We start from the raw sequence: 26,031 nt of genomic DNA on the forward strand, positions 1-26,031 counted from the left end.
CACAATACTCCAAATGCGGCCGCACCAGAGTTTTGTACAACTGCAACATGACCTCATGGCTCCGAAACTCAATTCCTCTACCAATAAAAGCTAACACACCGTACGCCTTCTGAACAACCCTCTCAACCTGGGTGGCAACTTTCAGGGATCTATGGACATGGACACCGAGATCTCTCTGCTCGTCCACACTACCAAGAATCTTACCATTAGCCCAGTACTCTGCCTTCCTGTTATTCCTTCCAAAATGAATCACCTCACACTTTTCTGCATTAAACTCCATTTGCCACCCGTCAGCCCAGCTCTGCAGCTTATCTATGTCCCTCTGTAACTTGTAACATCCTTCTGCACTGTCCACAACTCCACCGACTTTAGTGTCATCTGCAAATTTACTCACCCATCCTTCTACGCCCACCTCCAGGTCATTTATAAAAATGATTCTTGTATAGTGTAATTCATTTGTTTGAACAATGGAATCCTGCGGCTTCAGTCTTATGGTAGATAACTGAATTTCGCTTTAAATGTTAATCGCCTCTATTGGGAGTGTAACAGTTTGGAATTAAAAAGTGAGCAAGACAGCATATGGAAAGCACTATTTTCATTTACGTTAAATTTAATGATGGGGGGCCAGGGAGAATAGCATTGGAATAATTGAGTCTAGAGATGACAGAGTCATGGATGTAAGTTTCATCAGTGGGTAGGCAGGTACAGTGGCAGGCAGTGTTATCGAGGTGAAAGCAAGGCATTCTTTTGCTGGGGAAAATATGGGATTGAAAGTACAACTCTGGATTGAATCGGACATCAAGGTCACAAATGGAAATTAGCAACATGGTTCAATTTTTATTTGAAAAACTTGACTCTTTATATAAGCCACAAAATTTCAGTCTCAACCACCTGGCACACCAATGAAATATAATAATTTTTATTGTCACAAGTAGGCTTACATTAACACTGCAATGAAGTTACTGTGAAAAGCTCCTAGTCGCCACATTCCGGCGCCTGTTTGGGTACACCGAGGGATAATTCAGAATGTCCAATTCACCTAACAAGCATGTCTTTCTGGACTTGTGGGAGGAATCCAGAGCACCCGGAGGATACCCACGGAGACACAGGGAGAACATGTAGACTCCGCACAGACAGTGACCCAAGACACAATACCATATGATGTTAACACTAATCCATAAATACTGGAATGATTCTCAGAGTTGGATCAGCTTCAGGTTGGATTAAAATATCTTTTACCTGTCTGAACATGCTTCAGTTGTTCAGTTGTAAAGGCTATCATATCAAGTATCTTTAAATAGTCTTGGCATATATCAAAGTCCCTGCACCAGAATTGTCCATTATTACTGCAGTATACAGGTTAGCACCTATACCATCACACAGGAAAATCATTTTAATTTGTCCAAAGCTTTCATTTGTTTACCCTAGATTGCTGCAGTTTATGCATTTCCATATCTTCACATTCCTTTCTCCCGATGAAGGAAGTGGAGTCTTGGAAGGATTCTAATAACCAATTAACAGCAAAGTCCTGGGGTCAGACTGGAAGCCTTCCAACTCAGACTTGAGCTTTGCCAATTGAACAACGCCGGCTCCCATTTACATATTATAGAAGAAAGGAAGACAGACTGGTGTCTTTCACAATTACAGGAGGCCTCAACGCATTTTACTGCTAATGAAGTACTTTTGAATTGTACTTATTTTTTTTTTTTAATAATTTTTATTGAAATTTTTACAAAATATAAACAGCTCAATTCTATTAACAAAACAACCGCGGTAACACCCCAAGAACAATTCCCACCCAACTTCAAAAGCAACTACAAACAAAAGAAGAAAAAAACAAAAGAACACCCAACAACAAAAGGGAGAGAGATAACACCCGCCACAACCCACAGACCCATGTACACAGTTCTCCCTCCCCCCGATCCAACCCCCCCGGGTTGCTGCTGCTGCCGGCCTATTTCCCTACCGTTCCGCCAGGAAGTCCAGGAAAGGCTGCCACCGCCTAAAGAACCCTTGCACTGATCCCCTCAGGGCAAATTTCACCTTCTACAATTTAATGAACCCCGCCATATCATTGATCCAAGCCTCCACGCTTGGGGGCCTCGCATCCCTCCACTGAAGAAGAATCCTCCGCCGGGCTACTAGGGATGCAAAGGCCAGAACACCTGCACTCCCGGCTCCACTGCAACCCCAAAAATTGTGAGTCCCCAGCCTGGCTTGACCCTGGATCCCACCACCCTCGACACCGTCCTTGCTACCCCTTTCCAAAACTCCCCCAGCGCTGGGCACGCCCAAAACATATGGGCGTGGTTCGCTGGGGTCCCCGAGCATCTAGCACACCTGTCCTCGCCCCCGAAAAACCTACTCATCCTCGTCCCAGTCATGTGGGCCCTCTGCAACACCTTGAACTGTATGAGGCTAAGCCTCGCACAGGAAGAGGAGGAATTCACTCTCTCCAGGGCATCCGCCCACGTCCCCTCCTCAATCTCCTCACCCAGCTCCTCTTCCCATTTACCCTTCAGTTCCTCCACCGAGGCCTCGTCTACCTCCTGCATCACCCGGTATATGTCCGAAATCCTCCCTCCTCCAACCCACACCTCCGAGAGCAACCGATCCCGCACCCCTCGTGGGGGCAGCAAGGGGAACCCCTCCATCTGCTGCCTGGCAAACACCCTCACCTGCATGTACCTAAACATGTTCCCCGGGGGGAGTCCAAACTTCCCCTCCAACTCCCCCAAGCTCGCGAGCCTCCCCTCCACAAACAGGTCCCTCAGCCTCCTAACCCCTGCCCTGCGCCAGCCCAGGAATCCGCCATCAATGCTCCCTGGGACAAACCGATGGTTCCCCCGTATCGGGGCCTCCATTGAGCCCCCCACTTCTCCCCTATGCCGTCTCCATTGCCCCCAAATTTTGAGGGTAGCCGCCACCACCGGGCTCGTGGTATACCTCGTTGGAGGGAGCGGCAACGGCGCCGTTACCAGCGCCTCCAGGCTCGTGCCCACACATGACGCCACCTCCATCCTCTTCCATGCTGCCCCTTCCTCGTCCATTACCCACTTACGCACCATCGCTGCGTTGGCAGCCCAGTAGTACCCACAGAGGTTGGGCAACGCCAGCCCCCCCCTATCCCTGCCCCGTTCCAGGAACACTCTTCTCACCCTCGGAGTCCCATGCGCCCACACAAATCCCGTGATACTCCTGTTGACCCGCCTAAAAAAGGCCTTCGGGATAAGGATGGGGAGGCACTGGAACAGGAACAAAAACTTCGGGAGCACCGTCATCTTAACGGACTGTACCCTCCCCGCCAGTGACAGCAGTAACATATCCCACCTCTTAAACTCCTCCTCCATCTGCTCCACCAACCTTGTGAGGTTGAGCTTGTGCAGGGCCCCCCAGCTCCCAGGACCCCTAGGTAACTAAAGCTCTTCCCTGCCTGCTTCAATGGGAGCCTACCAATCCCCTCCTCTTGATCCCCCGGATGCACCACAAACAACTCACTCTTGCCCAGGTTCAACTTATACCCCGAGAAACCCCCGAATTCACGAAGAATCCTCATCACCTCCGGCATCCCCCCCCACCGGGTCCGCCACATACAGCAACAGGTCGTCCGCATACAGCGACACTCTATGCTCCTCCCCACCCCGCACCAGGCCCCTCCAGTTCCCTGACTCCCTCAATGCCATGGCCAGGGGCTCAATCGCCAACGCGAAGAGCAAGATGGGACAGGGGCACCCCTGTCTCGTCCCCCGGTACAGCCGAAAGTACTTCGACCTCCTCCTATTTGTGGCTACACTCGCCACCGGGGCCTCGTAGAGCAGCCTCACCCACCGGATAAACCCCTCCCCAAACCCAAACCTCTCCAACACCTCCCACAAATACTCCAACTCAACCCTATCAAAGGCCTTCTCCGCATTCAATGCCACCACTATCTCTGCCTCTCCTTCCATGGCCGGCATCATAATGACATTGAGGAGCCTTCGCACGTTCGTATTCAACTGCCTTCCCTTCACAAACACCGTCTGGTCCTCATGAATGACCCCGGGCACGCAATCCTCTATTCTAGTGGCCAGGATCTTTGCCAGCAGCTTAGCGTCGGCGTTCAGCAGCGAAATCGGCCTATATGACCCGCACTGCAGAGGGTCCTTGTCCCGCTTCAGGATCAAGGAAATCAGCGCCCGTGACATAGTTGGGGGCAAAGCCCCCCCCCCCCCTCCCTTGACTCGTTAAAGGTCCGGACCAACAGGGGGCCCAACAGGTCCAAATACCTTTTATAAAATTCTGCCGGAAACCCATCCGGCCCCGGCGCCTTCCCCGACTGCATGCTCCCTATCCCTTTGACCACCTCCTCCAGCTCGATCGGCGCCCCCAGTCCCTCCACCTGCTCCTCCACCCTCGGGAATCGCAGCTTGTCCAAGAAGCGCCCCATTCCACCCCCCTCCACCGGGGGCTCCGACCGGTACAGTTCCCCATAGAAGTCTCTGAAGACCCCATTAACATCTACTCCCCTCCGCACCTTCCCAGCCTTATCCGTCACTCCCCCAATCTCCCTGGCCGCGTCCCGCTTTCGGAGCTGGTGTGCCAGCATCCTGCTCGCCTTCTCCCCGTATTCATACACCGTCCCCTGTGCTTTCCTCCACTGAGCTTCCGCCTTTCTGGTAGTCAATAGGTCGAATCTGGCCTGAAGGCTACACCTCTCCCCCAGCAATCCCTCCTCTGGAGCCTCCGCATATCTCCTATCCACCCGCACCATCTCCCCTATCAGTCTCTCCCTCTGCTCCCCCCTCTCCCTATGGGTTCGGATGGAGATCAATTCCCCCCTCATCACCGCCTTCAATGCCTCCCAGACCATCCCCACTCGGACCTCCCCGTTGTCATTGGCCTCAAGGTACCTCTCGATACACCCCCAAACCCTCTCGGCCACCTCCTCATCTGCCAGCAGCCCCACCTCCAAGTGCCAGAGCGGACGTTGGTCCCTCTCTTCCCCCAGCCCGAGGTCCACCCAGTGCGGGGCATGATCTGAAATGGCAATGGCGGAGTATTCAGCATCCTCCACCCTCGAAACCATCCCCCTACTCAGGACAAAAAAAATCAATCCTCGAGTAGGCCTTATGTTGAATTGTACTTAACATAGCAGTGTTGGAAAATGTAGCATTCCCTGCTCTTCTTTGAAATAGTGCCATGGGATCTTTCAGGACCACCCAAGAGGGCAGGCAGGGTCTTGGTTTAATGTTGCAGAAAGTGGGCACCTCTGACAATGCAATACTCACTCCCTCACTGGAACAGTACTAGGATGCCATTTTTGATTATTGTGCCAGTGTCCTGAAGTGAGGTCCGGACCTACAACCTTATGGCTCAATAGGTGAGAGCACTACCAACTGAGCCACGGCTGACCAACATATGCTGTCAATACACGACAGCAGTGTTTTTCAAAATGGGGATTGCAACCCTCGGGTGGGTCATAGGATGTAGAAAAATGGGTAGCCAAAAATGATGCCCACTGTTTAGGGGCGCGCGCACGCACACACACCTGAATATCCACGGCTGCAGTGCAGGTTTCCGCACTGCCCAGGCTCTAACTGATATATTAAGGCACAAACCAAATCTTGAGCGCTGTCGCCCCTGATTAAACACAGTCAAGTTCTGTCCAACACTCTGCCTTCCACATACTCTAAAGTGAAAGTAGAATATAGTTCATTGACTAAGGAGCAATGGGAGAGTGTGTCTGCATTTCTCTTGCTTGTCCTCACCCACAGCCCCATTAAAACACACCAGCGAGGGCAGCACGGTGGTCTAGTGGTTAGCACAGCTGCCTCACGGCGCTGAGGTCCCAGGTTTGATCCCGGCTCTGGGTCACTGTCCGTGTGGAGTTTGCACATTCTCCCCGTGTCTGCGTGGGTTTCGCCCCCACAACCCAAAAATGTGCACAGTAGGTGGATTGGTCACACTAAATTGCCCCTTAATTGGAAAAAAATAATTGGGTACTCTAAAATTTAAAAAAAAACTCACCAGCTAAATGTGCAGAATTTAAACTCGCCTAGGAAGACTCAACGTTTTGTCGATTATTTTCTCTCGAGCTTCAAACTTGCGAGTCGACCAAAAAAATGGAAACGTTTCACTGATTTGTAATTTACTTCGGCTGGCTTGTTGCTTCACTCTCTCTCCCCTTTGTCGAGGGATCCATCTGGTTTGGGGCTACTCCATTTCAACACAACTCCTCCCAGGGTCATGGGGGAGACAGGAGTCCAGCCTCAGTAACAACTCTAAGTGTGGCTGAAGACCACAAGTAGAGGTTGTGAACCAAATGTTCTGGTCCAGTTTATTTTACAGAAGTGAACTTTAGGTCAGTTGTTGCACCTTCAATCCATATTGTTGGAGCTTCACAAAATACCATGAACCTATGAACACTGCCTGGGTTTCATTGCGCCTTCCTCCTATCCAGCCTCATTTTGTTTAGGTGATGCCAGATTTAAGGCAAAATCAATGGCTTGAGAAAACAAAATTTACAGCCAGAATTTCAACTGTTACAAATATTGGGTTATCCTGAAAATAATCCCAATTGGTTTCTGCATCAAGCTGAGAATTACATTTGTTACAAAATGCACTCTATCCTCTGCATGATGCAGAGCTCTGCTATTTTCATTTTCAAATGTTATATGGTTATAATAATAGCATTTTGTACAATAAACACATTTGAAGCTGTAACAAACTAACAAGTGAAAAACAGACATCCTTTGACAAGGTCATGTTAGTCATCAAATGTTGAAAAATGCCACGCTCATCAAAAAAACTCAATCCTTCTCAACTCGTCTATACTTCCTCAGGAAACTAAGGAAATTCGGCATGTCCACATTAACCCTTACCAACTTTTACAGATGCACCATAGAAAGCATCCTATCTGCCTGCATCACAGCCTGGTATGGCAACTGCTCGGCCCAGGACCGCAAGGAACTTCAGAGTCGTGAATACCGCCCAGTCCATCACACGAACCTGCCTCCCATCCATTGATTCCATCTACACCTCCCGCTGCCGGGGGGAAAGCAGGCAGCATAATCAAGGATCCCTCCCACCCGGCTTACTCACTTTTCCAACTTCTTCCATCGGGCAGGAGATACAGAAGTCTGAGAACACGCACGATCAGACTGAAAAACAGCTTCTTCCCCACTGTCACCAGACTCCTAAATGACCCTGTTATTGACTGACCTCATTAACACTACACCCTGTATGCTTCATCCGATAGTTACATTGTATATCTTGTGTTGCCCTATTATATATTTTCTTGAATTTTGTTTAATACCCTTTTCTTCCTATGTACTTAATGATCTGTTGAGCTGCTCGCAGAAAAATACTTTTCACTGTACCTCGGTACACGTGACAATAAACAAATCCAATCCAATCGTGCAATTACTCAGGCAAATTATGTGAAGTAAACAAAAACAATTAATTTTTAAAAAGGAATGCGGAATTGTAACTTAACTACTTCAGTATTGTAAAACTTGTTTTCATACAAATAGAACATTTTTGTAACATAGAACATAGAACAGTACAGCACAGAACAGGCCCTTCGGCCCTCGATGTTGTGCCGAGCAATGATCACCCCACTTAAACCCACGTAACCTGTATACCCATAACCCAACAATCCCCCCATTAACCTTACACTACGGGCAATTTAGCATGGCCAATCCACCTAACCCGCACATCTTTGGACTGTGGGAGGAAACCGGAGCACCCGGAGGAAACCCACGCACACACGGGGAGGACGTGCAGACTCCACACAGACAGTGACCCAGCCGGGAATCGAACCTGGGACCCTGGAGCTGTGAAGCATTGATGCTAACCACCATGCTACCGTGAGGCCCCACGGTATATACAAGAGGTTTGACAAAGGTTACAACATTAAATAGAAAAATAGGGTCCTTTCAAGCCATTGGTAAATAACACCACAATTGTAAACCACATACAGCACAAACTACCAACATAACCTCTATTGGTATATAAACAAAACAAATCAGATACTGTTCAAGTGTCATTAAAACAAATTAGTATCAATCTCCCTTACATATCACACAGGAATGCTTACCACTGATCTTCAGAGGGTTATTTAGTACATGGCTCTTCCCAGCTTTTTCTTTTCGATTTCCTTTTGAATCTAAAGAAATGTAAATATGGTGCTTTAAGTACATTAATCATTCTTCCAAAATATGAGCAAGTTCTTTACATTGCAAAATAAAGTTATTGGAGTTTGATTTATGGTTCATAAAAAACCATCAATAGTTTTGAAAATGCAGACATAGGTGGTCATTTTATCTAATGTCGTGCACATGCCTTAAGTATTGTTCTCTCCATGGCTGTTGCCCGACCTAATGACTGTTTGCAGCGTTTTCTGTTTTATTTCACAATTTGACATCTGCGCTATTTTACTTATGGTCAGAACACTCCTCCTTCCTCAAGTAATGATGCAGGACGCTGGGAAATACACTCACTATACTGCTACGGCTAGTTGCATGATCAGAGTTTACTCACATCCTGTTCCGTGGGACGGTGAATCCTAAAGTGAAGGAACTGATTTTAAAGAATAGCCAAGACAGGCAGATTGAAAGGAGTCATGAATTGTGGACAGGGGGAGCTCTTTGAAATTTTGGGAGCTTTATTCATTCACAATTTGCATTCAAAATTCATGAGCAGTAACTGGTATTAATCTTTTTAATCTTTCAGTTATACCTAAAATACCAAATCCTCTCTACAAAGAAATCATGTGTCCAAAGAATCAGGGATCACAATACATTGATTTAACTTGCATTTTTGCAATCAGTGCACTCAAACAAGGTTCCATGTGCATGATATAAATAGTAGCTTGGATGACCATTTGAATGGATTCTGATAAGACGAATGAGTGCTGTGAAGTACTTCTAGTTCTGTTGGTTTGGCCCCAAACATTTTTGTGTTATGACATTAAGCAGAGTTATATCCATACCTCCGAAATGATGTCCAAGAAGTTAATATGTGCTGATGGAAATTGAGACAAAGTGTTCAGCATTCATCAGATCACAACCTTATGCTCGAAAGAGGAATAGATTTTTTTTTTTTTTTTTTAAATTTCATTTGAACAATATAAAGCAGATACTTCAAGTTTCGATATACAAAGAGCACAATCAACAAACTAGAACACATCTCATCTCAACACCCCTACAATAAAAACTAAAATCCCCTTTACAGCCGACAGTAACTTCGCAACACACCGATTTTGCTTACTTTTAATGTGACTGGTGAACCTGCTTGGTCCTCATGATCTCACTTGCTTTGTCATTCAATATTAAATTCCTGCAAAGGACTTCAGCTGATGATTAAGTTCTTGCTGCATCCATTGAGAAAAATCAAAAATCAAGAGGTTTGACCTCAAACCCACGATGCTTAGACTTCAAATGCCATTGACGTTTTTAAACTTTCACTTGCCAGTACTTCCCTACGCATAACACACATAGGGCGCGATTCTCCGCAAATGCGGAGAGTCGCGAAGGCTGCCGTGAAACTGGCCGTGTTTCACGGCAGCCTCCGCGCCCCCTCCCAGGACCCGATTCTGCTCCCCGGTCGGGGCTAGCAGCGGGGCCCCGTGAACCACGGCATCGCAGGCTTAGCGAACTTCGCTAAGCCCACGCGCCAAGGATAACGGCGGCTGACGCGCACGATGACATCAGCCGCGCATGCCCGGATTGCACGGCTCCAACCCGCGCATGCGCAGATGACGTCATCACGCATATGCGTGAAACCCGCGCATGCGCGGGCCATCATGCCCCTCAGCCGCCCCGCGGACTGATCCAGCGGGGCGGCGGAGGAACAAAGAGTGCGCGGGGTTCGGACCCGCTGCCCGTGATCGGTGCCCACCGATGGCGGGCCCATGCCACCCTTGGCACGGCCGTGGTGCGGCCGTGCCAATCGGTGCCATGGTTCTCCAGAACGGCACTTTGCGGCCGTTTTCACGAACGGTGAGAGCAGGTGTGTTTGCGTTCGTGAAAACGGCCGTAAAGGCCTGGGTACTCGGCCCATCGGAAAGGGGAGAATCGCTGTTCGCTGTAAAAAAACGCCGAGCAGCGATTCATGTCGTGGGGCGGCCCTCCCGCTATTCTCCGACCCGTCGTGGGGGGCGGAGAATCACACCCATGGACTTTGCATCCTGATTTGCATTGGCACAACTAACAAAGTCATAATCATCTTTATACTGCTTTGTTCCTGATTTAAGCTTCTTCTTAATGGGTTGTTCATCAGAAACATTGTAGCTCACACCAACACTGCTTTGTCCTGATGTGGACTCTCTTGAAAAGCTCTCTCAAGCAGATCCAGTTGCGAGAGTCTGGCCTGTTTGTGTTTCTGGTACTCTTTTCTTTATTACAAAATGATCCACCTTCGGTTCTTCATACAGTCCCGTTGATTACTTGCTGGCAGCTACTAAAAGGAGGAATCTCTTCTCCGTGATTTTGCGCCCAAAACACAGACTAGGTGACATCCATATGCTGGGCGTGACGTGTTTGCTGCACCGCTGCTGGCGGGAAGGCTCTGCCATTTTCAAAAATTGATTTTGTCCTGGGACAGTGCCCTGACGTCAGGAGACGACAGTACTGGGACAGCACGCAGACGTCAGGAAGAGGCAGTCTGCCCAGCTGGGCTCCGTGCCTGCACACTGTTGGATCCATCCGAGGAGGCACGCATGCGTGGGGAGACTGGCATATTCAACTCAAATGCAAGTTGCGGCCGGCATTTTAAACGCCGGTCATGACGTTGAGCACTTCTCCCACAATCAGGAACCCCACAAACGATCGCTCTGTGACCCTACCAACACCCACCGTCCCCCAAGTTCAAAAACCCTTGCTCTATAGGACAAGTTAAACTCCCAATGCAAGCAAGCAAGGCTCCTGGGTGCCGAACGAAGCCTCAGTACCCAAAGCTTGAGCAACATCTTCTGGAGCATTTTCACGAACATCAACCAAGTGGATGCAGTCAACAATGCTGAGATTCTTTTGAAGATCCTATCATGTGAGAGTCCCTTAAAGAAAAGTGTGTTTCCTCAAATGCTGCAGTGATGTCATTGTGTGGGTGGAGCTGGAATGTGATTCTGACCTTTACTTTCGTTTTGAGCTGGGAGTTAGTGTGTCTTAGTATCGCTTTCAGTTGGAGAGCTGCATTCAAACCAAGCAGATGTGTATATTGTTCTCTCTCTAAAGAATGTCTCCAGATCACGTGATAATTTCGAAGTAATACCTGTTTCTGTAAGGAATGCAAACCTTTGTTAAAAGGGCTCTGTGACTTATGGATGTTGTTGGGAAAGTTATTAAGGGTTATCTATAGAGTACTGTATATTTTGAGGTGTTATCAGGGTTGCTAGTTTATAAGATGTTTACTATGTGTTTATCTGGATTCATAGAATAAACATTGTTTTTGTTTTAAAATACTTTTCGATCTCTGTTGCATCACACCTGTAAAGTGGGTCCTTGTGCTCCCCATAACCAAAATCTATTAAAAGTTGTGGGTCAGGTAAACTCCATGATATACTTTGGTGTTCTCTAAACCCTGGCCCATAATAATCCGATACATCATAAAAGATTTGTATCCAAACTGCCCTGCTAAAGAATCTCCAAAATGGTGCTGCCATTTTACACAAAGACGTGACTGCTATACAATCAATGCACTTCAATTGGGGAACGCATACCTGATGATTCAGCAAATACCATCAAAATACAGGCTACACATTATTCACAATGCATCTGGAAAATATATTTTGACAAGCTGCAAAATATAAATGTTTATATTTTACCATGTATAATAGACTCTAACTTGCAGATACATTTTCAACTGAAAAAATGCTGATTACTGTAAATGTTGGCATGTAAGTCAACCTTTGAAGCTGCCAAAAATATAAACCAGTAATTCATATCGAGATGAATCTGAAACAATTGATTAAACAAAATAATTGTACAATAATACCTTTATCCAGAATTGGTGTTTTAAAGGCCAAAGTCATTGGCTTTTGCCTCTGATGGAAAAACTTCATCAGATTCATTCGGCATCATTTTGGCTATAGCATCATAACAATCCCACTCTGGGTCAGACTTGCGCTTTTGGTTTCCGAATCGTTCCTCCATATCAAACCACCCTCCGCTTCATTCAACAAATTTGATATTGCACATTTCTTTGAATGATATGACAATTAATGCACCAATGACACTTGCAGGATTTGATAACAAAACCATTCAAAACATCAAGTGTTTCCACTCTTTGTAAAGGTTCTTTTTCAGTAAACCACCTGTTTATTTCATTCAGCATGAACATGATGGTACCTGAATGGGGTCAAAACTACCCACATTAGACCCTCTGGTGCAACTGCAATATGGGTGTTATTTCTTCATGGGCGCCTCTTTTTCTCATTTGTTAAATGAGATTTGAACATGTCCCACATTAATAAGCTATATTCTTTATGTAGGTCATCGGGATGTCTATTCCACATATTACTGATCAATAACTTCATTCCATCCTCATGGGCATGCACAGAAGCTACTGAAGGGAAACTTTTGGCATTTTTTTACATTTGAAAATTATTGTAAGCATTAATTTTGTTCCATCAGGCCATGCAGGTGAGAACCGTGGTAAAACTTGTCTTCATGTCCAACGGTTTTCACTCTATTTTTGAAACTTGCCATTCTACAGTTCAGTTGCTGGGTATATCGAAATTCATGGGAGTTCATCATGCTTTTACCACTGTCTATTGACCAAACTTTAGAAACTGGTCATTTTAGCAGAGGTCTTTTGGTAGTTAACTTATGCACTGAGTAATGTAAATACACAATTTTGGCTGAAAACTTGAGTCATCTTATATGCTAGGCAACTGCAGAAAATTTGGAAAATTGTGGCAACAATTAGATGCAAGAGGTTATTTTTGTTTTATTGTACACAATTTGAAAAGAAACCACAATAAGCAACAATTACAAATCCAGTTCTGTTGTCTTGTCCAGTCCTTGCTCAGTATTCACAAGCAAGCTTCTAGCAGGGGTCATTAGACTGTGATTAGGAATAGGACAACGAGCTAATTTTTACTTCATGAAATATGGGGGTACCAAGGCCAACAGACATGTGAAAGCTTACCCCAGAGCATAGATTCAATTTTACAGCTCAGAGCTTTTGTAATCTGTAGGCTTCACTCAAAGCCCTGCTTTCCAGTTTAGCAAGTTTCAATTTTAAAGTTAGAACAGAGTAAGCACTTCCAGAAGGTAAACAAGTGCTTAAAACTGCTGACTAAGCAACAGATACAAGAATAGAACCAGAAAACAGAACAGTTCCCACAAGCCACAGCTTCGTCCAGCCGCGCCAGATTTAAGGTGGCCATGCCATAAAGAAGCCAAGTTTAAAGGGCACAGTGCATTTGACAGGTCAGGGAGAAGCTACGTATCCACGGTAAGTGAATGGGATTGGTGCGGGGGGTGGCAGCGCCAGAGGTTAGACATCAGTGAATGGGGGAAATATGTAACTGCAGGTGCAACAATTGCTCTTTTACAAGACTCTGCTTTTAGATGGGAAATTTACCTATGTCACAATATTTAAGAAAGATGAAGATGGAGGAATCAGGGAACTACAGTTAGGTGGATTGGCCATGCTAAATTGCCCATAGTGTCCTAAAAAGTAAGGTGGGGGGGGGGGTTGTTGGGTTACGGGTATAGGGTGGATACGTGGGTTTGAGTAGGGTGATCATTGCTCGGCACAACATCGAGGGCCGAAGGGCCTGTTCTGTGCTGTACTGTTCTACAGGTCCATTTTATGAACTGTCAGGAAGTTACTGAAATCAGTGATAGTGAGACTCAATACCTGGACAAGTAGGAGCTAACCAAGTTAACATTGTTCTGTGAAAGGTCAGTCATGCCTGGCTAATTAGTTGAATTTTTTTGTTGAAGTCACTGACACGGATAGGCAAATTTTATATGCCCTTCTATGTGGACATCCAGAAGTCAAAGTCCTGCACAAGAGATTAGCAAAACTGAAACACTGAATTAGAAATGACCTTGTATCATGAACTAGTACTTGTTTAGGAGAGTCGTAAGAGAGTGAGTGTACAAAACTTTGGTAGATGGCATTCAATGTTGGGAAACACAAGATCATCCACATGAGAAATCAGAGTATGTTTCAAATGATAATTTTCTAGGAACTGTGAAGGGGTGGAGGTGGGGGGTGGGGGTGGGGGGTGGGGGGCGTGGGGGGGGGGGGGTGTGTGGGGGGGGGGGTTTGTTGAGGTTTAGGAGTCATGTACACATCACTAAAAGATAGTATGGAGGCACAAAAAGCAACCTAAATGATAATGCAGTGCGGGCCTTTATTTGAGGGACTAAAATTCAAAAGTGAGGAAATGAAAGATCAAATGCCTGATCAATTGGATTGTTTAAGCACGAGCTTGATGGACAGCTGCTGGGTACGGGTTGAAAGGGATCTTGAACAAAGGTGGTAACATGGAATTGAAGTACAGATCAGCCAGAATCTGACCGAATAGGAGAATAGGTTTGAATCGTTAAACAGCTTATTGTATTTATCCTCATGTGCAAAGAGTCCACACCTTTCAGTAATTTGCATCTCCCACACACTAGGAAAGCCTAACTTAACGGATTCTAAGCAAACCAAATACGCAGAGTAATATTGTAACATTCTGTTAGGCAGCACTACACGTGCTTTTATACAGCTGGAATGTAACTCGCCACCACGTTTGTTTTGACTTGAAGCTCATTCATTCTAAATAGCAATCACAAAACAACATCTTTACAAAACTTTCAAAAAAGGAATAAACAGGATGGTGATGAACTGATACAAATTATTTGAATAATCTTTTCTTTATTTAAGTATCTTCCACATATCATGGGAGCATAACAAATATAACCCTGCAGAGGAACTACACCAGTTGTCAGAACAGATTGCCAAAGAATTTATGCCTCGCAGTCAAATCTAAATAGATGAAACGTGACAAATTCTACAGTGGCAGATTTAGAGATATTATCAATTGGAACTAGATTATACAAATGGGTGCAACTCATGGAACAATCTTTCACATGTCTCAGACTGTTTCTTCTGTGAAACATAATATGGTGTGTTTGACCATCTAACTACTGTACCCATAGGCAAAAATTAATTGTCAAGAGATTTGAAATTGTTCTATACAAAAGCTATGTAAACTTGATGCACAAGGATAGTGAAAATTATACACTTTTGATTGATATAGAATTGTGGTGCACGAGGCCATCATTCGACCCATCGTGTCTGCACCCGCTCTCCAAGTGAGCATTATGACTCAGTGCCATTCTCATGCCTTTTTCCTTGCATGTTATTTTAATGGAAACAATCCAATGCCCTCCCGAATGCCTCAGTTGAACCTTCCGTCACCACACTGCCAGGCAGTGCAATCCAGACCCGAACGAGTCATTGTGTGAAAAAGATTTTTCTGCTACTGGTAGCTCAGGGATAATACCGACTGCGACAGGGCCTTTAAAAAACTGCAGGTAAACCTTGTGGAGGGATGAAAATACAGACCCTCCTCCTGCTTCAATGATCAGTGTTTCGGCCTTCAAGGGAAGTAGGTTTAATTTTGGGAATTTGGTGCAGTGGGGAAGAGGTGCTTTTTTGCTTTCTAACTTTTGCATCTTCAGAAAGTAGTCCTAGCCTGCTGCAGGAACAGAGGCAGATCATGGTAAATTGTGTTCATCACTTCAAAGCTCCATCTCTACTTGGCATGAATTTAAACTAAGTGTCTTTTAACTGAAAGTATGAAGGGGAGCTCAGTCCTGTGTTTTGCTCAGCCAACAGCATGTGGGAATTCTTCAACACTCTTTGCAGCCTGGATGATCAGATGTGCAGAAAGTGCCACCAGTTTGACCAGCTTGAGACATGGTTTCGTAGCTTGAGCATCAGCTGGAGGCACAGCGGTGCCTCTCTGAGGTGGAGAGGTTCATGGATAGCACATTTTTAGATGTGGTCAGCCACAGCTCAAGGAAGTGCAGTCAGAAGAAGGAGTGGGTGACCTCCAACCAAAAGAAGGGAGGCAGGCAGGTAGCCAAGAAAGCCCCAAGAGTAAATATCACTCGAGAACCGTTTTTGTGCATTGCAAAACAGTGAAAGGGACAGTTCCTTTGGGTCATGCAGTCGAGAGTCACTCTAGAGGATTTAAACTAGTATGGCGGGGACGGGATGAGAATGTTAGCTTAGAAGGCGTAATAACTGAAGGGGAAATGGAGAACCAAAAAAAAAGAATAACATCACCCTCAGGCAGAGCAAAAAAGGTGGCAAGTGTGAGAAGGGAGGTGGTCAATGCAGGACTGAGGGTATTGTACCTACATGCACACAGCATACGGAACAAAGTAAATTAGCTTGTTGCGCACATTGAAATTGGCGGTACGATGTTGTGAGCATCACAGAGACGTGGCTGCAAAGGGATCAGCGCTGGAATCTAAATATCCAAGGATATGTGTCCTATCAAAAGAACAGGCAGATGGGCAAAGGGGACAGGGTTGCATCGTTAGTAAGCAGTGAATTTAAATCCGATAGCAAGGAGCGATATAGAATCAGAAGGCATAAAATCTCTCTGGGTATAGTTGAGGGAACGCAAAGGTAAAAAGACCCTGATGGGAGTTCTGTACAGGCCCCCAAGCAGTAGTCAGGATGTGGAACAGAAAATAAATCAGGAGAAAGAATGTAAAAAAAACATGTAACAATAATCATGGGGGACTTCAATATGCAGGTGGTCTGGGAAAATCAGGTTGGGAGTGGATCCCAAGAAAAGGAATGTCTAAGAGATGTTTTTTTGGAATAGCTTGTGACAGAGGCTACTAGGAAATAGGCAATTCTGGATTTGGTGATGTGTAATGAGGCAGACTTGATGAGAGAACTTAAGGTGAAGGAACCCTTAGGGAGCAGTGACCACAATATGATAGAATTTACCCTGCAGTTTGAGAGGGAGAAGCTGCAATCAGATGTAACAGTATTACAATTAAATAAGGGTAACTACAAAGACACGAGGGAGGAGCTGGCCAGAGTTGATTGGAGAAGGAGCCAAGCAGGGAAGACAGTGGAAAGCAATGGCAGGAGTTTTTGGGGGTTATTAGGGAGGCAACAGAAATTCATCCCAAGGACGAGGAAACATGCTAAGGGGAGGACAAGGCATCCATGGCTGACGAGGGATGTCAAGGACAGCATAAAAGCAAAACAAAAAGCAAGACAAAGTGGCACGGTTTAGTGGGAAGCTAGAGGATTCGGAAGCCTTTAAAAGCGAGCAGAGGACAACTAAAAAAGCAATAAATGGGTAGAAGATGAAATATGAGTGCAAGCTAACTAATATTATAAAAGAAGATAGGAAGAGTTTTTTTCAAATATATAAAAAAGTAAGAGGAGGCAAAAATAGAAATTAGGATCACTGGAAAATGTGGCTGGAGAAGTAATAATAGGAAACAAAGAAATGGCAGATGAACTGAATAGTTACTTTGCATCAGTCTTCACAGTGGAAGGATGTCTGGACTTGGAAAAGGTCCAGAGGAGATTCACAAGAATGATCCCTGGAATGAAGAGCTTGTCGTTTGAGGAACGGTTGAGGACTTTGGGTCTGCACTTGTTGGAGTTTAGAAGGATGAGGGGGGGATCTTATTGAAACTTACAGGATACTGCGAGGCCTAGGTAGAGTGGACGTGGAGAGGATGTTCCCATTTGTAGGAAAAATTAGAAGCAGAGGATACAGCCTCAGACTAAAGGATGATCCTTTGAATCTGAGAGGAGGAATTTCTTCAACCAGAGGGTGGTGAATCTGTGGAACTCTTTGCCGCAGAAGGCTGTGGAGGCCAAATCAGAGTGTCTTTAAGACATAGAGGTTCTTGATTAATAAGGGAATCAGGGGTTATGGGGAGAAGGCCAATTTGATAGCCGGGGCCGGGGCCGGGGGGGGGGGATTGTCAAATTATGTTTTTGTGTAGGTGCCCAGTGGTGCACCACAGGGATTGGTGCTGTGTCCCTTGTAGTTTAGATAGTTTATAGTGTACATTAATGATCTATTTGTGAATGTGGGGTAATGATCAGTAAGTTAGCAGACAACACAAAAATTGGTTGTGTGGTAAATCGTGAGAATGAAAGCCTTAGATTACAGGATGATATGGCCAGATGGGCAGAACAGTGGCAAATTAAATTTAACCCCGAAAAGTGTGAGGTGATGCATTGTGGGAGGACTAACAGTGCAAGGGCATGCACAATGAACGTTAGGCCCCGAGGAAGTACAGAGGACCAGACGGACAATGGGGTTTCCAAAGATCCCTGAAGGCAGCAGGACAGGTAGATAAGGTGAAAGAAAGCATATGGGATACTTGCCGTATTTAGCATAGGATATAAAAGCAGGGAGGTTATGATGGCTCTGTACAAAATTCTCATTATGCCACAGATAGAGTCGTGTGTGCAATTCTGATCACCACATCACAGGAACGATGTGATTGCATTAGAGGGGGTGCAGAAGAGATTCATCCAGGACATTGCCTGGGCTGCAGCATTTCAGCAAGAAAGGCTGGTTAGGCTGGGGCTGTTTTTCTTACAACAGAGAAGGCAGAGGGAGGGACCTGATCGAGGTGTACAAAATTGAGGGACATAGATAGAGTTGGTTGAAAGGAGCTATCCCACAGTCGAGCGGTCAATAACCAGAGGGTACAGGTCGCCGCTAAAGGGAAGGGGATTTAGAAGGAATGTGGAGGGAAAGCTTTTTTACTGGGGGTTGTGGGAATCTGGAACTCTCTGCTTGCAAGGATTGTAGAGACGGGAACCCTCAAAACATTTAAGAAACATTTAGATGAGAACTTGAAACGCCACAGCATACAAGGCTATGGACCAAGTGCTGCAAATGGCATTAGAATGGATAAGTGCTTGGTGGCCAGCAGAGATGTGATGGGCTGAAGGCCCTCTCTGTGCTGTAAAAGTACAACTCCCTCCCAACACTTAAGGACCAAGTGATCCATGTCCCAGAGCAGTACATGCAACCCCTCACATAGGATTCTTAACCATCAGTCAAAATCAATGTGGGTACAGGTGGTAGCTGCTCTTTTTCTGACCCACTCGGCCAATCAGGGCAACAGCTTGGAATTAATGGACATGTTGGGACTTGTCCCAGTAGTTGGACTCTATGAAAATGAAATGAAAATCACTTATTACTTATCACTTATCACAAGTAGGCTTCAATGAAGTTACTGTGAAAAGCCCCTAGTCGCCACATTCCGGCGCCTGTCCGGGGAGGCTGGTACGGGAATCGAACCATGCTGCTGGTCTGTTTGGTCTGCTTTAAAAGCCAGCGATTTAGCCCAGTGAGCTAAACCAGCCCCTCGAGCTGAGTATGGAAAGACCGGTAAAGAGCATGCTGTAAATAGTTGCTTCTTACTGGAATAAAATATTGTTCCTTATAAATTAACTGGTGGAGCCAATTGTTGAAGTTATTACATTAATAATAAGGTAAAAACCAGATTGCAAGAAGGTAAAAAACCAGATTGCAAGAATTAATCGAAAAAGTCCAATTGCAAGAGTTGCAGAACAGGTCCAGCCTGCAAGGAAGAGAACAGTCGAAGTGCCTCTTTTCAGGAAACTAGAGCTGTTCCACCCTGCTGCAGAAGATTGGGTACAGTATGTAGAATGCTTAAAATTATTTTTCCATCTGAATAAAAGAGGGGGAGGAGAAGCAGAGAGGAATTTTGTTAACTGCGCATGGGGCACAGAATTAGTCGGATTTGAAGTTGAACATCCCCGGACGTCCCAAAATCAAAACGTTAAGAGATCATAAGGGTTCGCGAAGGACACTACCACCCCAAGCATGCAAGTTTAATTCGACTCGGAGAGCCCCAGGGGCGACTCAAGATGATTGCAGAGTATTGCGATTTTGGGACTACGTTAAATGAGGTGTTGAGATCATTTAATATGTGGCATGAACAATAAAGCCATACAAAAGCAGCATCTGGCAGAATCGGAATAGGCACTGGAGATTGCTTTAGCCATGGAGAGTGGGGAGATGGGCGCCCAAGAGTTAAAAAGTGTTCTGGCATTGCAGTCCATCATTCAGGGTAGGAAACCGTAAGCAGCAGTGGTGCCAGGAATCAAGATGCTGGTCCGAGTATGGAAATTAATATGGGAACTGGAAGAGCCAGAAGGTATAGAAGATTAAGCCCACAGCCAAGAATTGACACAGAGTGCTACAGATGTGGGAGAAGCCACCCCGCCAGATGTAAATATATTTAGAGAACCTGAATGCTTCTGGCATAGGTAAAAAGGACATAAGAGACGAAGTGTAAGTGTAAGCAGAGCCTGCCTAGCACTAATAGAACAAACAGTACAACACCAGTATTCCCACCAGTGTTCCAGCGGGCAGCACAGTGGCACTGCTGCTTCACAGTGATTAGCACTGCTGCCTCACAGTGCCAGGGACCCGGGTTCAATTCCGACCTTGGGTGACTGTCTGTGTGGAGTCTGCACATCAGTGTCTGCTTGGGTTAAAAAACATGGTTTTAATTAGGCAAGCTTACCTTTAGTTGCTGAAACCCTCCCCATGGTAATTCCGGTATTCAATGTTCCACAACACAGTAAAGCTGGAACAACATCAATTTTCTTCTTTTGAATGGACGATTTCCTGTAAAAGAATTACAAAATGCAGGTAATACTGATGATAATACAGAGGGTGCAATAAGTTTCCCATGAAGAAAACAGGAAAATTGCACAAATATCAAGATTATTAATGAAACAGATTTGGAGGTCAGTTATAAACAAAGGCTATCGGTGCCTGCCTCATATCTTCACTCTGTTGCCTTGTGTATTATTCGGCAGCACGGTGGCACAGTGGTTAGCACTGCTGTCTCACGGCACTGAGGACCCAGGTTCGATCCCGGCCCCAGGTCACTGTCCGAATGGAGTTTGCACATTCTCCCAGTGTCTGATGGCACTGACCAACCACAGTAAAAAAAATGATAGCTTAACTTTCATCTGGCAGCTGACTGCATAATGCACAAATGAAGTGAGTTGGCAGTTAGGAATTAGAAGTGCAGCAACTATCGTTAAAGGAGTCCCCACTCGGATGAGAAAAGGTCTTACAAATAAGTTACGCTTTTTGAAAAGTTTATCCGCCAATTTTCCTTTGACGAACTAAAAGGGTAATTTTAAGACAACTCAACATTTTTAATCCATTAACATTTGTTAATTTCCAAAAACATACAAATTTACGAAGTATGAGCAGAAGTGGACCATCGGCCCCTTGAGCCTACTCTGCCATTCATTAAGATCATGGTTGATGAGTTTGCCTTTCTAATTCCACATTACCATCTATCCTCAATAACATTAGATTCCCATCCCTAACAAGAATCGATCTACCTCTGCCTTAAAAATATTCAATGACACTGCTTTCTGAGGCAGAGTTCCAAAGTCACACAACTCTCACCTCTGTCCTAAAGGGTGACCCCCCCAATTTTAAAACCGTCTCCCGTAGTTCTGAATGAACCAGCAAGAGGAAACATTATTCCCATGTCCACCTCATCAAGACCATTCAGGACCTTATATACTTCAATCAAGTCAATCCCTCACTCTTCTAAACTTAAATGGAAGCAAGTTCAATCTGTACAGCCTATCCTCGTACGACAACCTGCCCATTCCAGGAGTCAATTGAGTAAGTCTCCTCTAAACTGCCTCCAATGCATTGATATCCTTTCGCTAAGTAAGGGGACTGAAACTGCACACAATATTCGAGATGTGGTCTTAACAATGTCCTGTATAACTGAAGCATACCATCTTCATTTTTACGCTCAATTCCTCTCGTAACAAAAGGATAATATTCCATTAACCTTAATTACTTTCTGTACCTGCATACTAATTTAGTGACTTAGCAGTGAAAGTAATTACGAGAACACCTAGATCCCTCTGCATCTGGGAATTCTGCAACCGTTCTCCATTTAAGTAATACTGTACTCTGCTTTTTTATTCTTCCTGCCTAGGTGAACAACGTCACATTTTCCCACATTGTACTCTGTCTGCAAGATTTTTGCCCACTCACTCAATCTATCTATATCCATGTGCAATCTCCTTATGGGCACTTTCCTATCTTTGTGTAATCTGCAAATTTAGCTATCATGGCTTCATCCAAGTCATTGATATAAATTTAAAAAAATAGAGGATCCAGCACAAACCCCTACAGGATCCACACATCAATTAGAAAAATACCTGTTTATATGTATTCTGGTTTCTGAGCCTGCAATTTTATATCCATGCTAATGCGTTACCCCCTACATCATGAGCTTTTATTTTTCACCATAACCTTTGATGTGGCAACACATCAAAATTCAAGTACGGTATCTCTACACGCTCCTTTACCCACAGCACAATGATAGAGAAAAATTGATAAATACAAAAATTGCAGTAATTTTTAACAAATCTAAGAACAATATTTATCAATATTTAAATAAAAAACCCTGAAACTGAGATAAAATTTGCATTTATTTTAGATTCACATGCTAGCAGTGTTGTATGAAAACATCTACTTAATGCGCACTGAGCTTAAAAGAAAGACACCCAATATTATGCATAGAGGTTGTAAATCACGGTCCAAAAGATAATTATGTAAACACGCCTTTAAATGTCCCAAGAAGCTTAACAGAAGCATTTTAAATTCAAAATATGACACCGAGACACAAGAAAATATTAGCTCAGATGACCAAAGCTTGGTGAAAGATTTTAAGGAGCGTCGTAAATGGAGGTAACGACAGAGTGGTGAACGAGTATGGAGGGAGATTTCCAGGCAAGAGGGACAAGGCAGCTGGAAGTTCAACTACTAACAGTGGACTGATGAAAAGCAGTGCTCAATTAGACAAGCGCAGATATTTCTGAAGATTGTTTTACACATGGAAGGATATAGGTTAGATGTTCCACTCATTCTCACTCTGACCTACACCAGTATGGAGATATCGAAAAGATTAGAAGTCCAGATATGAGTAGCCTTCTAAAGGGGATATTCTAATTTCCTAGATATCAAGCCAAATGAGCAGATCAAGGTGGCAGTTTATCATTTCCTTCATTAGAAAAGAGACACAAGTTCAGGGAGATGTATTTAAAAACTTTTAAAATTGTTAACTTAAACAGTTTGTCATATATTTCCAGCAAATTTTGAAAATCTCGATCACTAGCATGCCTCAGTTTTCACGCTTCTGATAATTGTGCCCCATATACAGTTGCTGAGTCAAAATCATGGCACAAGCTTTAAGTTAGTTTTCAAACGGAGGGAAAATCAGAGCCAAAAATTGTAACGTATCTAACATCATACAAGATGCATGAGATGAAGCATGGTGCAGCACTACTATATCACAAAATTTTAAAGGAAGTAGCTTTGGCTGCTTTTGTCAGCTGCAGAATAGTGCAGTGAATCATAATTTGAAATCAGATGAAGCACACCCTTCGAGCGCAGTTGATAGTGACATTATTATTGCACTCAAATGTAAATACTCAATAAAGCTTTTCTGCAGATTCAAATATGACTTTTAATTAAATGCAATTGTGATCTAAATTTGACCAAAACATATTTGTTTTAATGAGTTGATATTTCAATAAGAGAAGCTTCAGATATTGGAAGTGTATTGGTTTATATAACTGCACTGTAGCTTAACCATATTCATAGAACCATATTTACAGTGCAGGAGGCCATTCAGCCCATCGAGTCTGCACCGATGCTTGGAAAGAGCACCCTAACTAAGCCCACACCCTCACCCCATAACCCAGTAATCCCACCGATCCTTTAGGACACTAAGGTGCAATTTAGCATGGCCAATCCACCTAACCTGCACATCATTGGACTGTGGGAGGAAACCAAAGCAGCCAGAGGAAACCCACGCAGATACTGGGAGAATGTACAGACTCTGCACAGGCAGAGACCCAAGCCGGGAATCAAACCCAAGTCCTTGGCGCTGTGAAACAACAGTGCTAATTACTGTGCTACCATGCCGCCCATGAATATTTGTACACGCTTTTTAATTTAATCATTTTGAGAACATCCCCATCCCACACAATGACCGTTGTCCAGATATAGAATCCACGAACCAGCTGCAGAACAATGCCGTGAGCCTGACGTGATTTTAGCACGCAACCTTCTGATCTGGAGTCATCGCGCCACAAACTGAAGCTCACTATGAAGCAGCCAACTTTATGAGAACGTGATGAGGAAAAGGTTATTTATGTACTATCAGAAGCTATTGCTGTGATTTCAAGGCAGTTTTTAAACTTATGACTGCAAACTAATGAATTCAAAGCACAAACTTGCAAATCCACAACAAACCTGAACATTGTTGCATCTACCAACATGAGTAAAATCACAAACATTTGCAGATGTAAACTGGTGCTTCAGTGTGATGGACACATTTTCTTTCACCTGACACACATTCCTCGCAACCAAAAAAACACAAGAACATCAATGTCTGGAGTTAACAGTCTAATGATGACCATGAAATCATTGCCAATTGTCGTAAAAGCCCATCTGATTCGCTAATGTCCTTTAGGGAAGGAAATCTGCCATCCTTACCAGGTCTGGCTTGCACGTGACTGCAGATCCACAGCAAAATTGTTTACTCTTAAGAAATGCCACTCAGTTCTAGGACAATTTGGGATGGGTAAGAAATGCTGGCCTTGCCTGCGATGCCCTCATCCCAAGAAAGAATAGAAAATATTAAATTAGCCGTTTTTGACTTGTGTACATTTTCACTTCCCCCCCCCCCGTGTTTTAGAAATAAACAAATTTATCCCTGTGGATACTGATGAAATTTAAGACAGAATTTTCTTTGCAATGGATAATCGGTAAATGAAGCGAAGGGTCGCAAAGGGCAGCACAGTAGCTTAGTGGTTAGCACAGTTGCTTCACAGCTCCAGGGCCCCAGGTTCGATTCCGGGCTTGGGTCACTGTCTTGTGTGAAGTCTGCACGTTCTCCCCATGTGTGCATGGGTTTCCTCCGGGTGCTCCGGTTTCCTTCCATAGTCCAACGATGTGCAGGTTAAGTGGATTGGCCATTCCAAACTGCCCATAGTGTCCAAAAGGTTTAGGTGGGGTTACCGGGGATGGGAGGATAAAGGGCGATTGAGTGGAGGTGTGGTTTTGGTAGGGTGCTCTTTCCAAGGGCTGGTGCAGACTCGATGAGCTGAATGGCCTCCCTTTGCACTGTAAATTCTATGAACCCTCTGAGTCGAGTATGAATCAGCCACTGAATTAAAGACAGGCCTAAGGAACCAAATGGCTAATTCCTGTTCCTATGTAGCTATGTGCCAAAAGTGGAGTTCACGTTTACCTTTCTTCAGTTCTGAAGAGGAGTCATATTGTACTCTCCAAAAGATGATGCCAGTTCTGCCGAGTTTTCCCAGCACTTTGTTTTTATTTCGGATATTCAGCATTTGTAGTATTTTTCTTGAAATAAGTGACTTGTATAACACATGCATACATTTATAATTAGTATCCAACTCAAGTAGATGCATATTTGCAAATAGGAGAGCTCAGTTATTTTTCTTATTCACCCAAAGCAAATTATTTTTAGCCAATCCAGAAATCATAACCAACTCTAGCATGTTATTATTACAACACCATTAAATGAATGCCCAACGTTGAACAGTGTGCATTAAGGATAAAAAACACTGACATTCCTTCTAATTCGTGAGAAAATTATAGTACCAAGATAAATGTAGTATTTTGCTTTTTTACAGATTAACTATTTTAGTCCTACAATTTCCAAAACCACAAATCACTTTTGAAATTTCTATTAAAATCACCAAAATAAGCAGTCTATAAAACAAATGCAATTTTGCTCGCTGCAGGATTATAACACAAGATGTAGAAATTTCACAAGATCCCCAGGTGTCCTTATGCTGCATTACTGTGAAAATCACTTAGTTTCTTGAAAAACAGATCCACAAAAGCTTTTCCACTTTTGTACATTCTTTTCAATTGGAAGAAGATCTCCAATTGAATTGTCACGTTCCCAGAGAGATAGCAAAAGT

General features: G+C 44.4%; 1 protein-coding gene across 5 annotated transcripts in view; it reads right to left on the minus strand.

Annotated features, from left to right (window-relative positions):
• scml2 (Scm polycomb group protein like 2) overlaps positions 1 to 26,031 on the minus strand; it is a 322,665-nt gene that overhangs the window by 185,117 nt on the left and 111,517 nt on the right. For all 5 annotated transcript variants that reach the window (XM_038802541.1, XM_038802540.1, XM_038802539.1 and 2 more), the window contains 2 exons: positions 20,547 to 20,650; positions 8,078 to 8,146 (listed from right to left, as the gene is read on the minus strand). In XM_038802541.1, the coding sequence (XP_038658469.1) occupies positions 8,078 to 8,146; positions 20,547 to 20,571 (94 nt within the window). In that variant the 5' untranslated portion in view covers positions 20,572 to 20,650. The remainder of the gene's footprint in view (positions 1 to 8,077; positions 8,147 to 20,546; positions 20,651 to 26,031) is intronic.

The sequence above is a fragment of the Scyliorhinus canicula genome, chromosome 7 (genome assembly GCF_902713615.1).
Source record: "Scyliorhinus canicula chromosome 7, sScyCan1.1, whole genome shotgun sequence".
In the NCBI taxonomy this organism is placed as follows: Eukaryota; Metazoa; Chordata; class Chondrichthyes; order Carcharhiniformes; family Scyliorhinidae; genus Scyliorhinus; species Scyliorhinus canicula.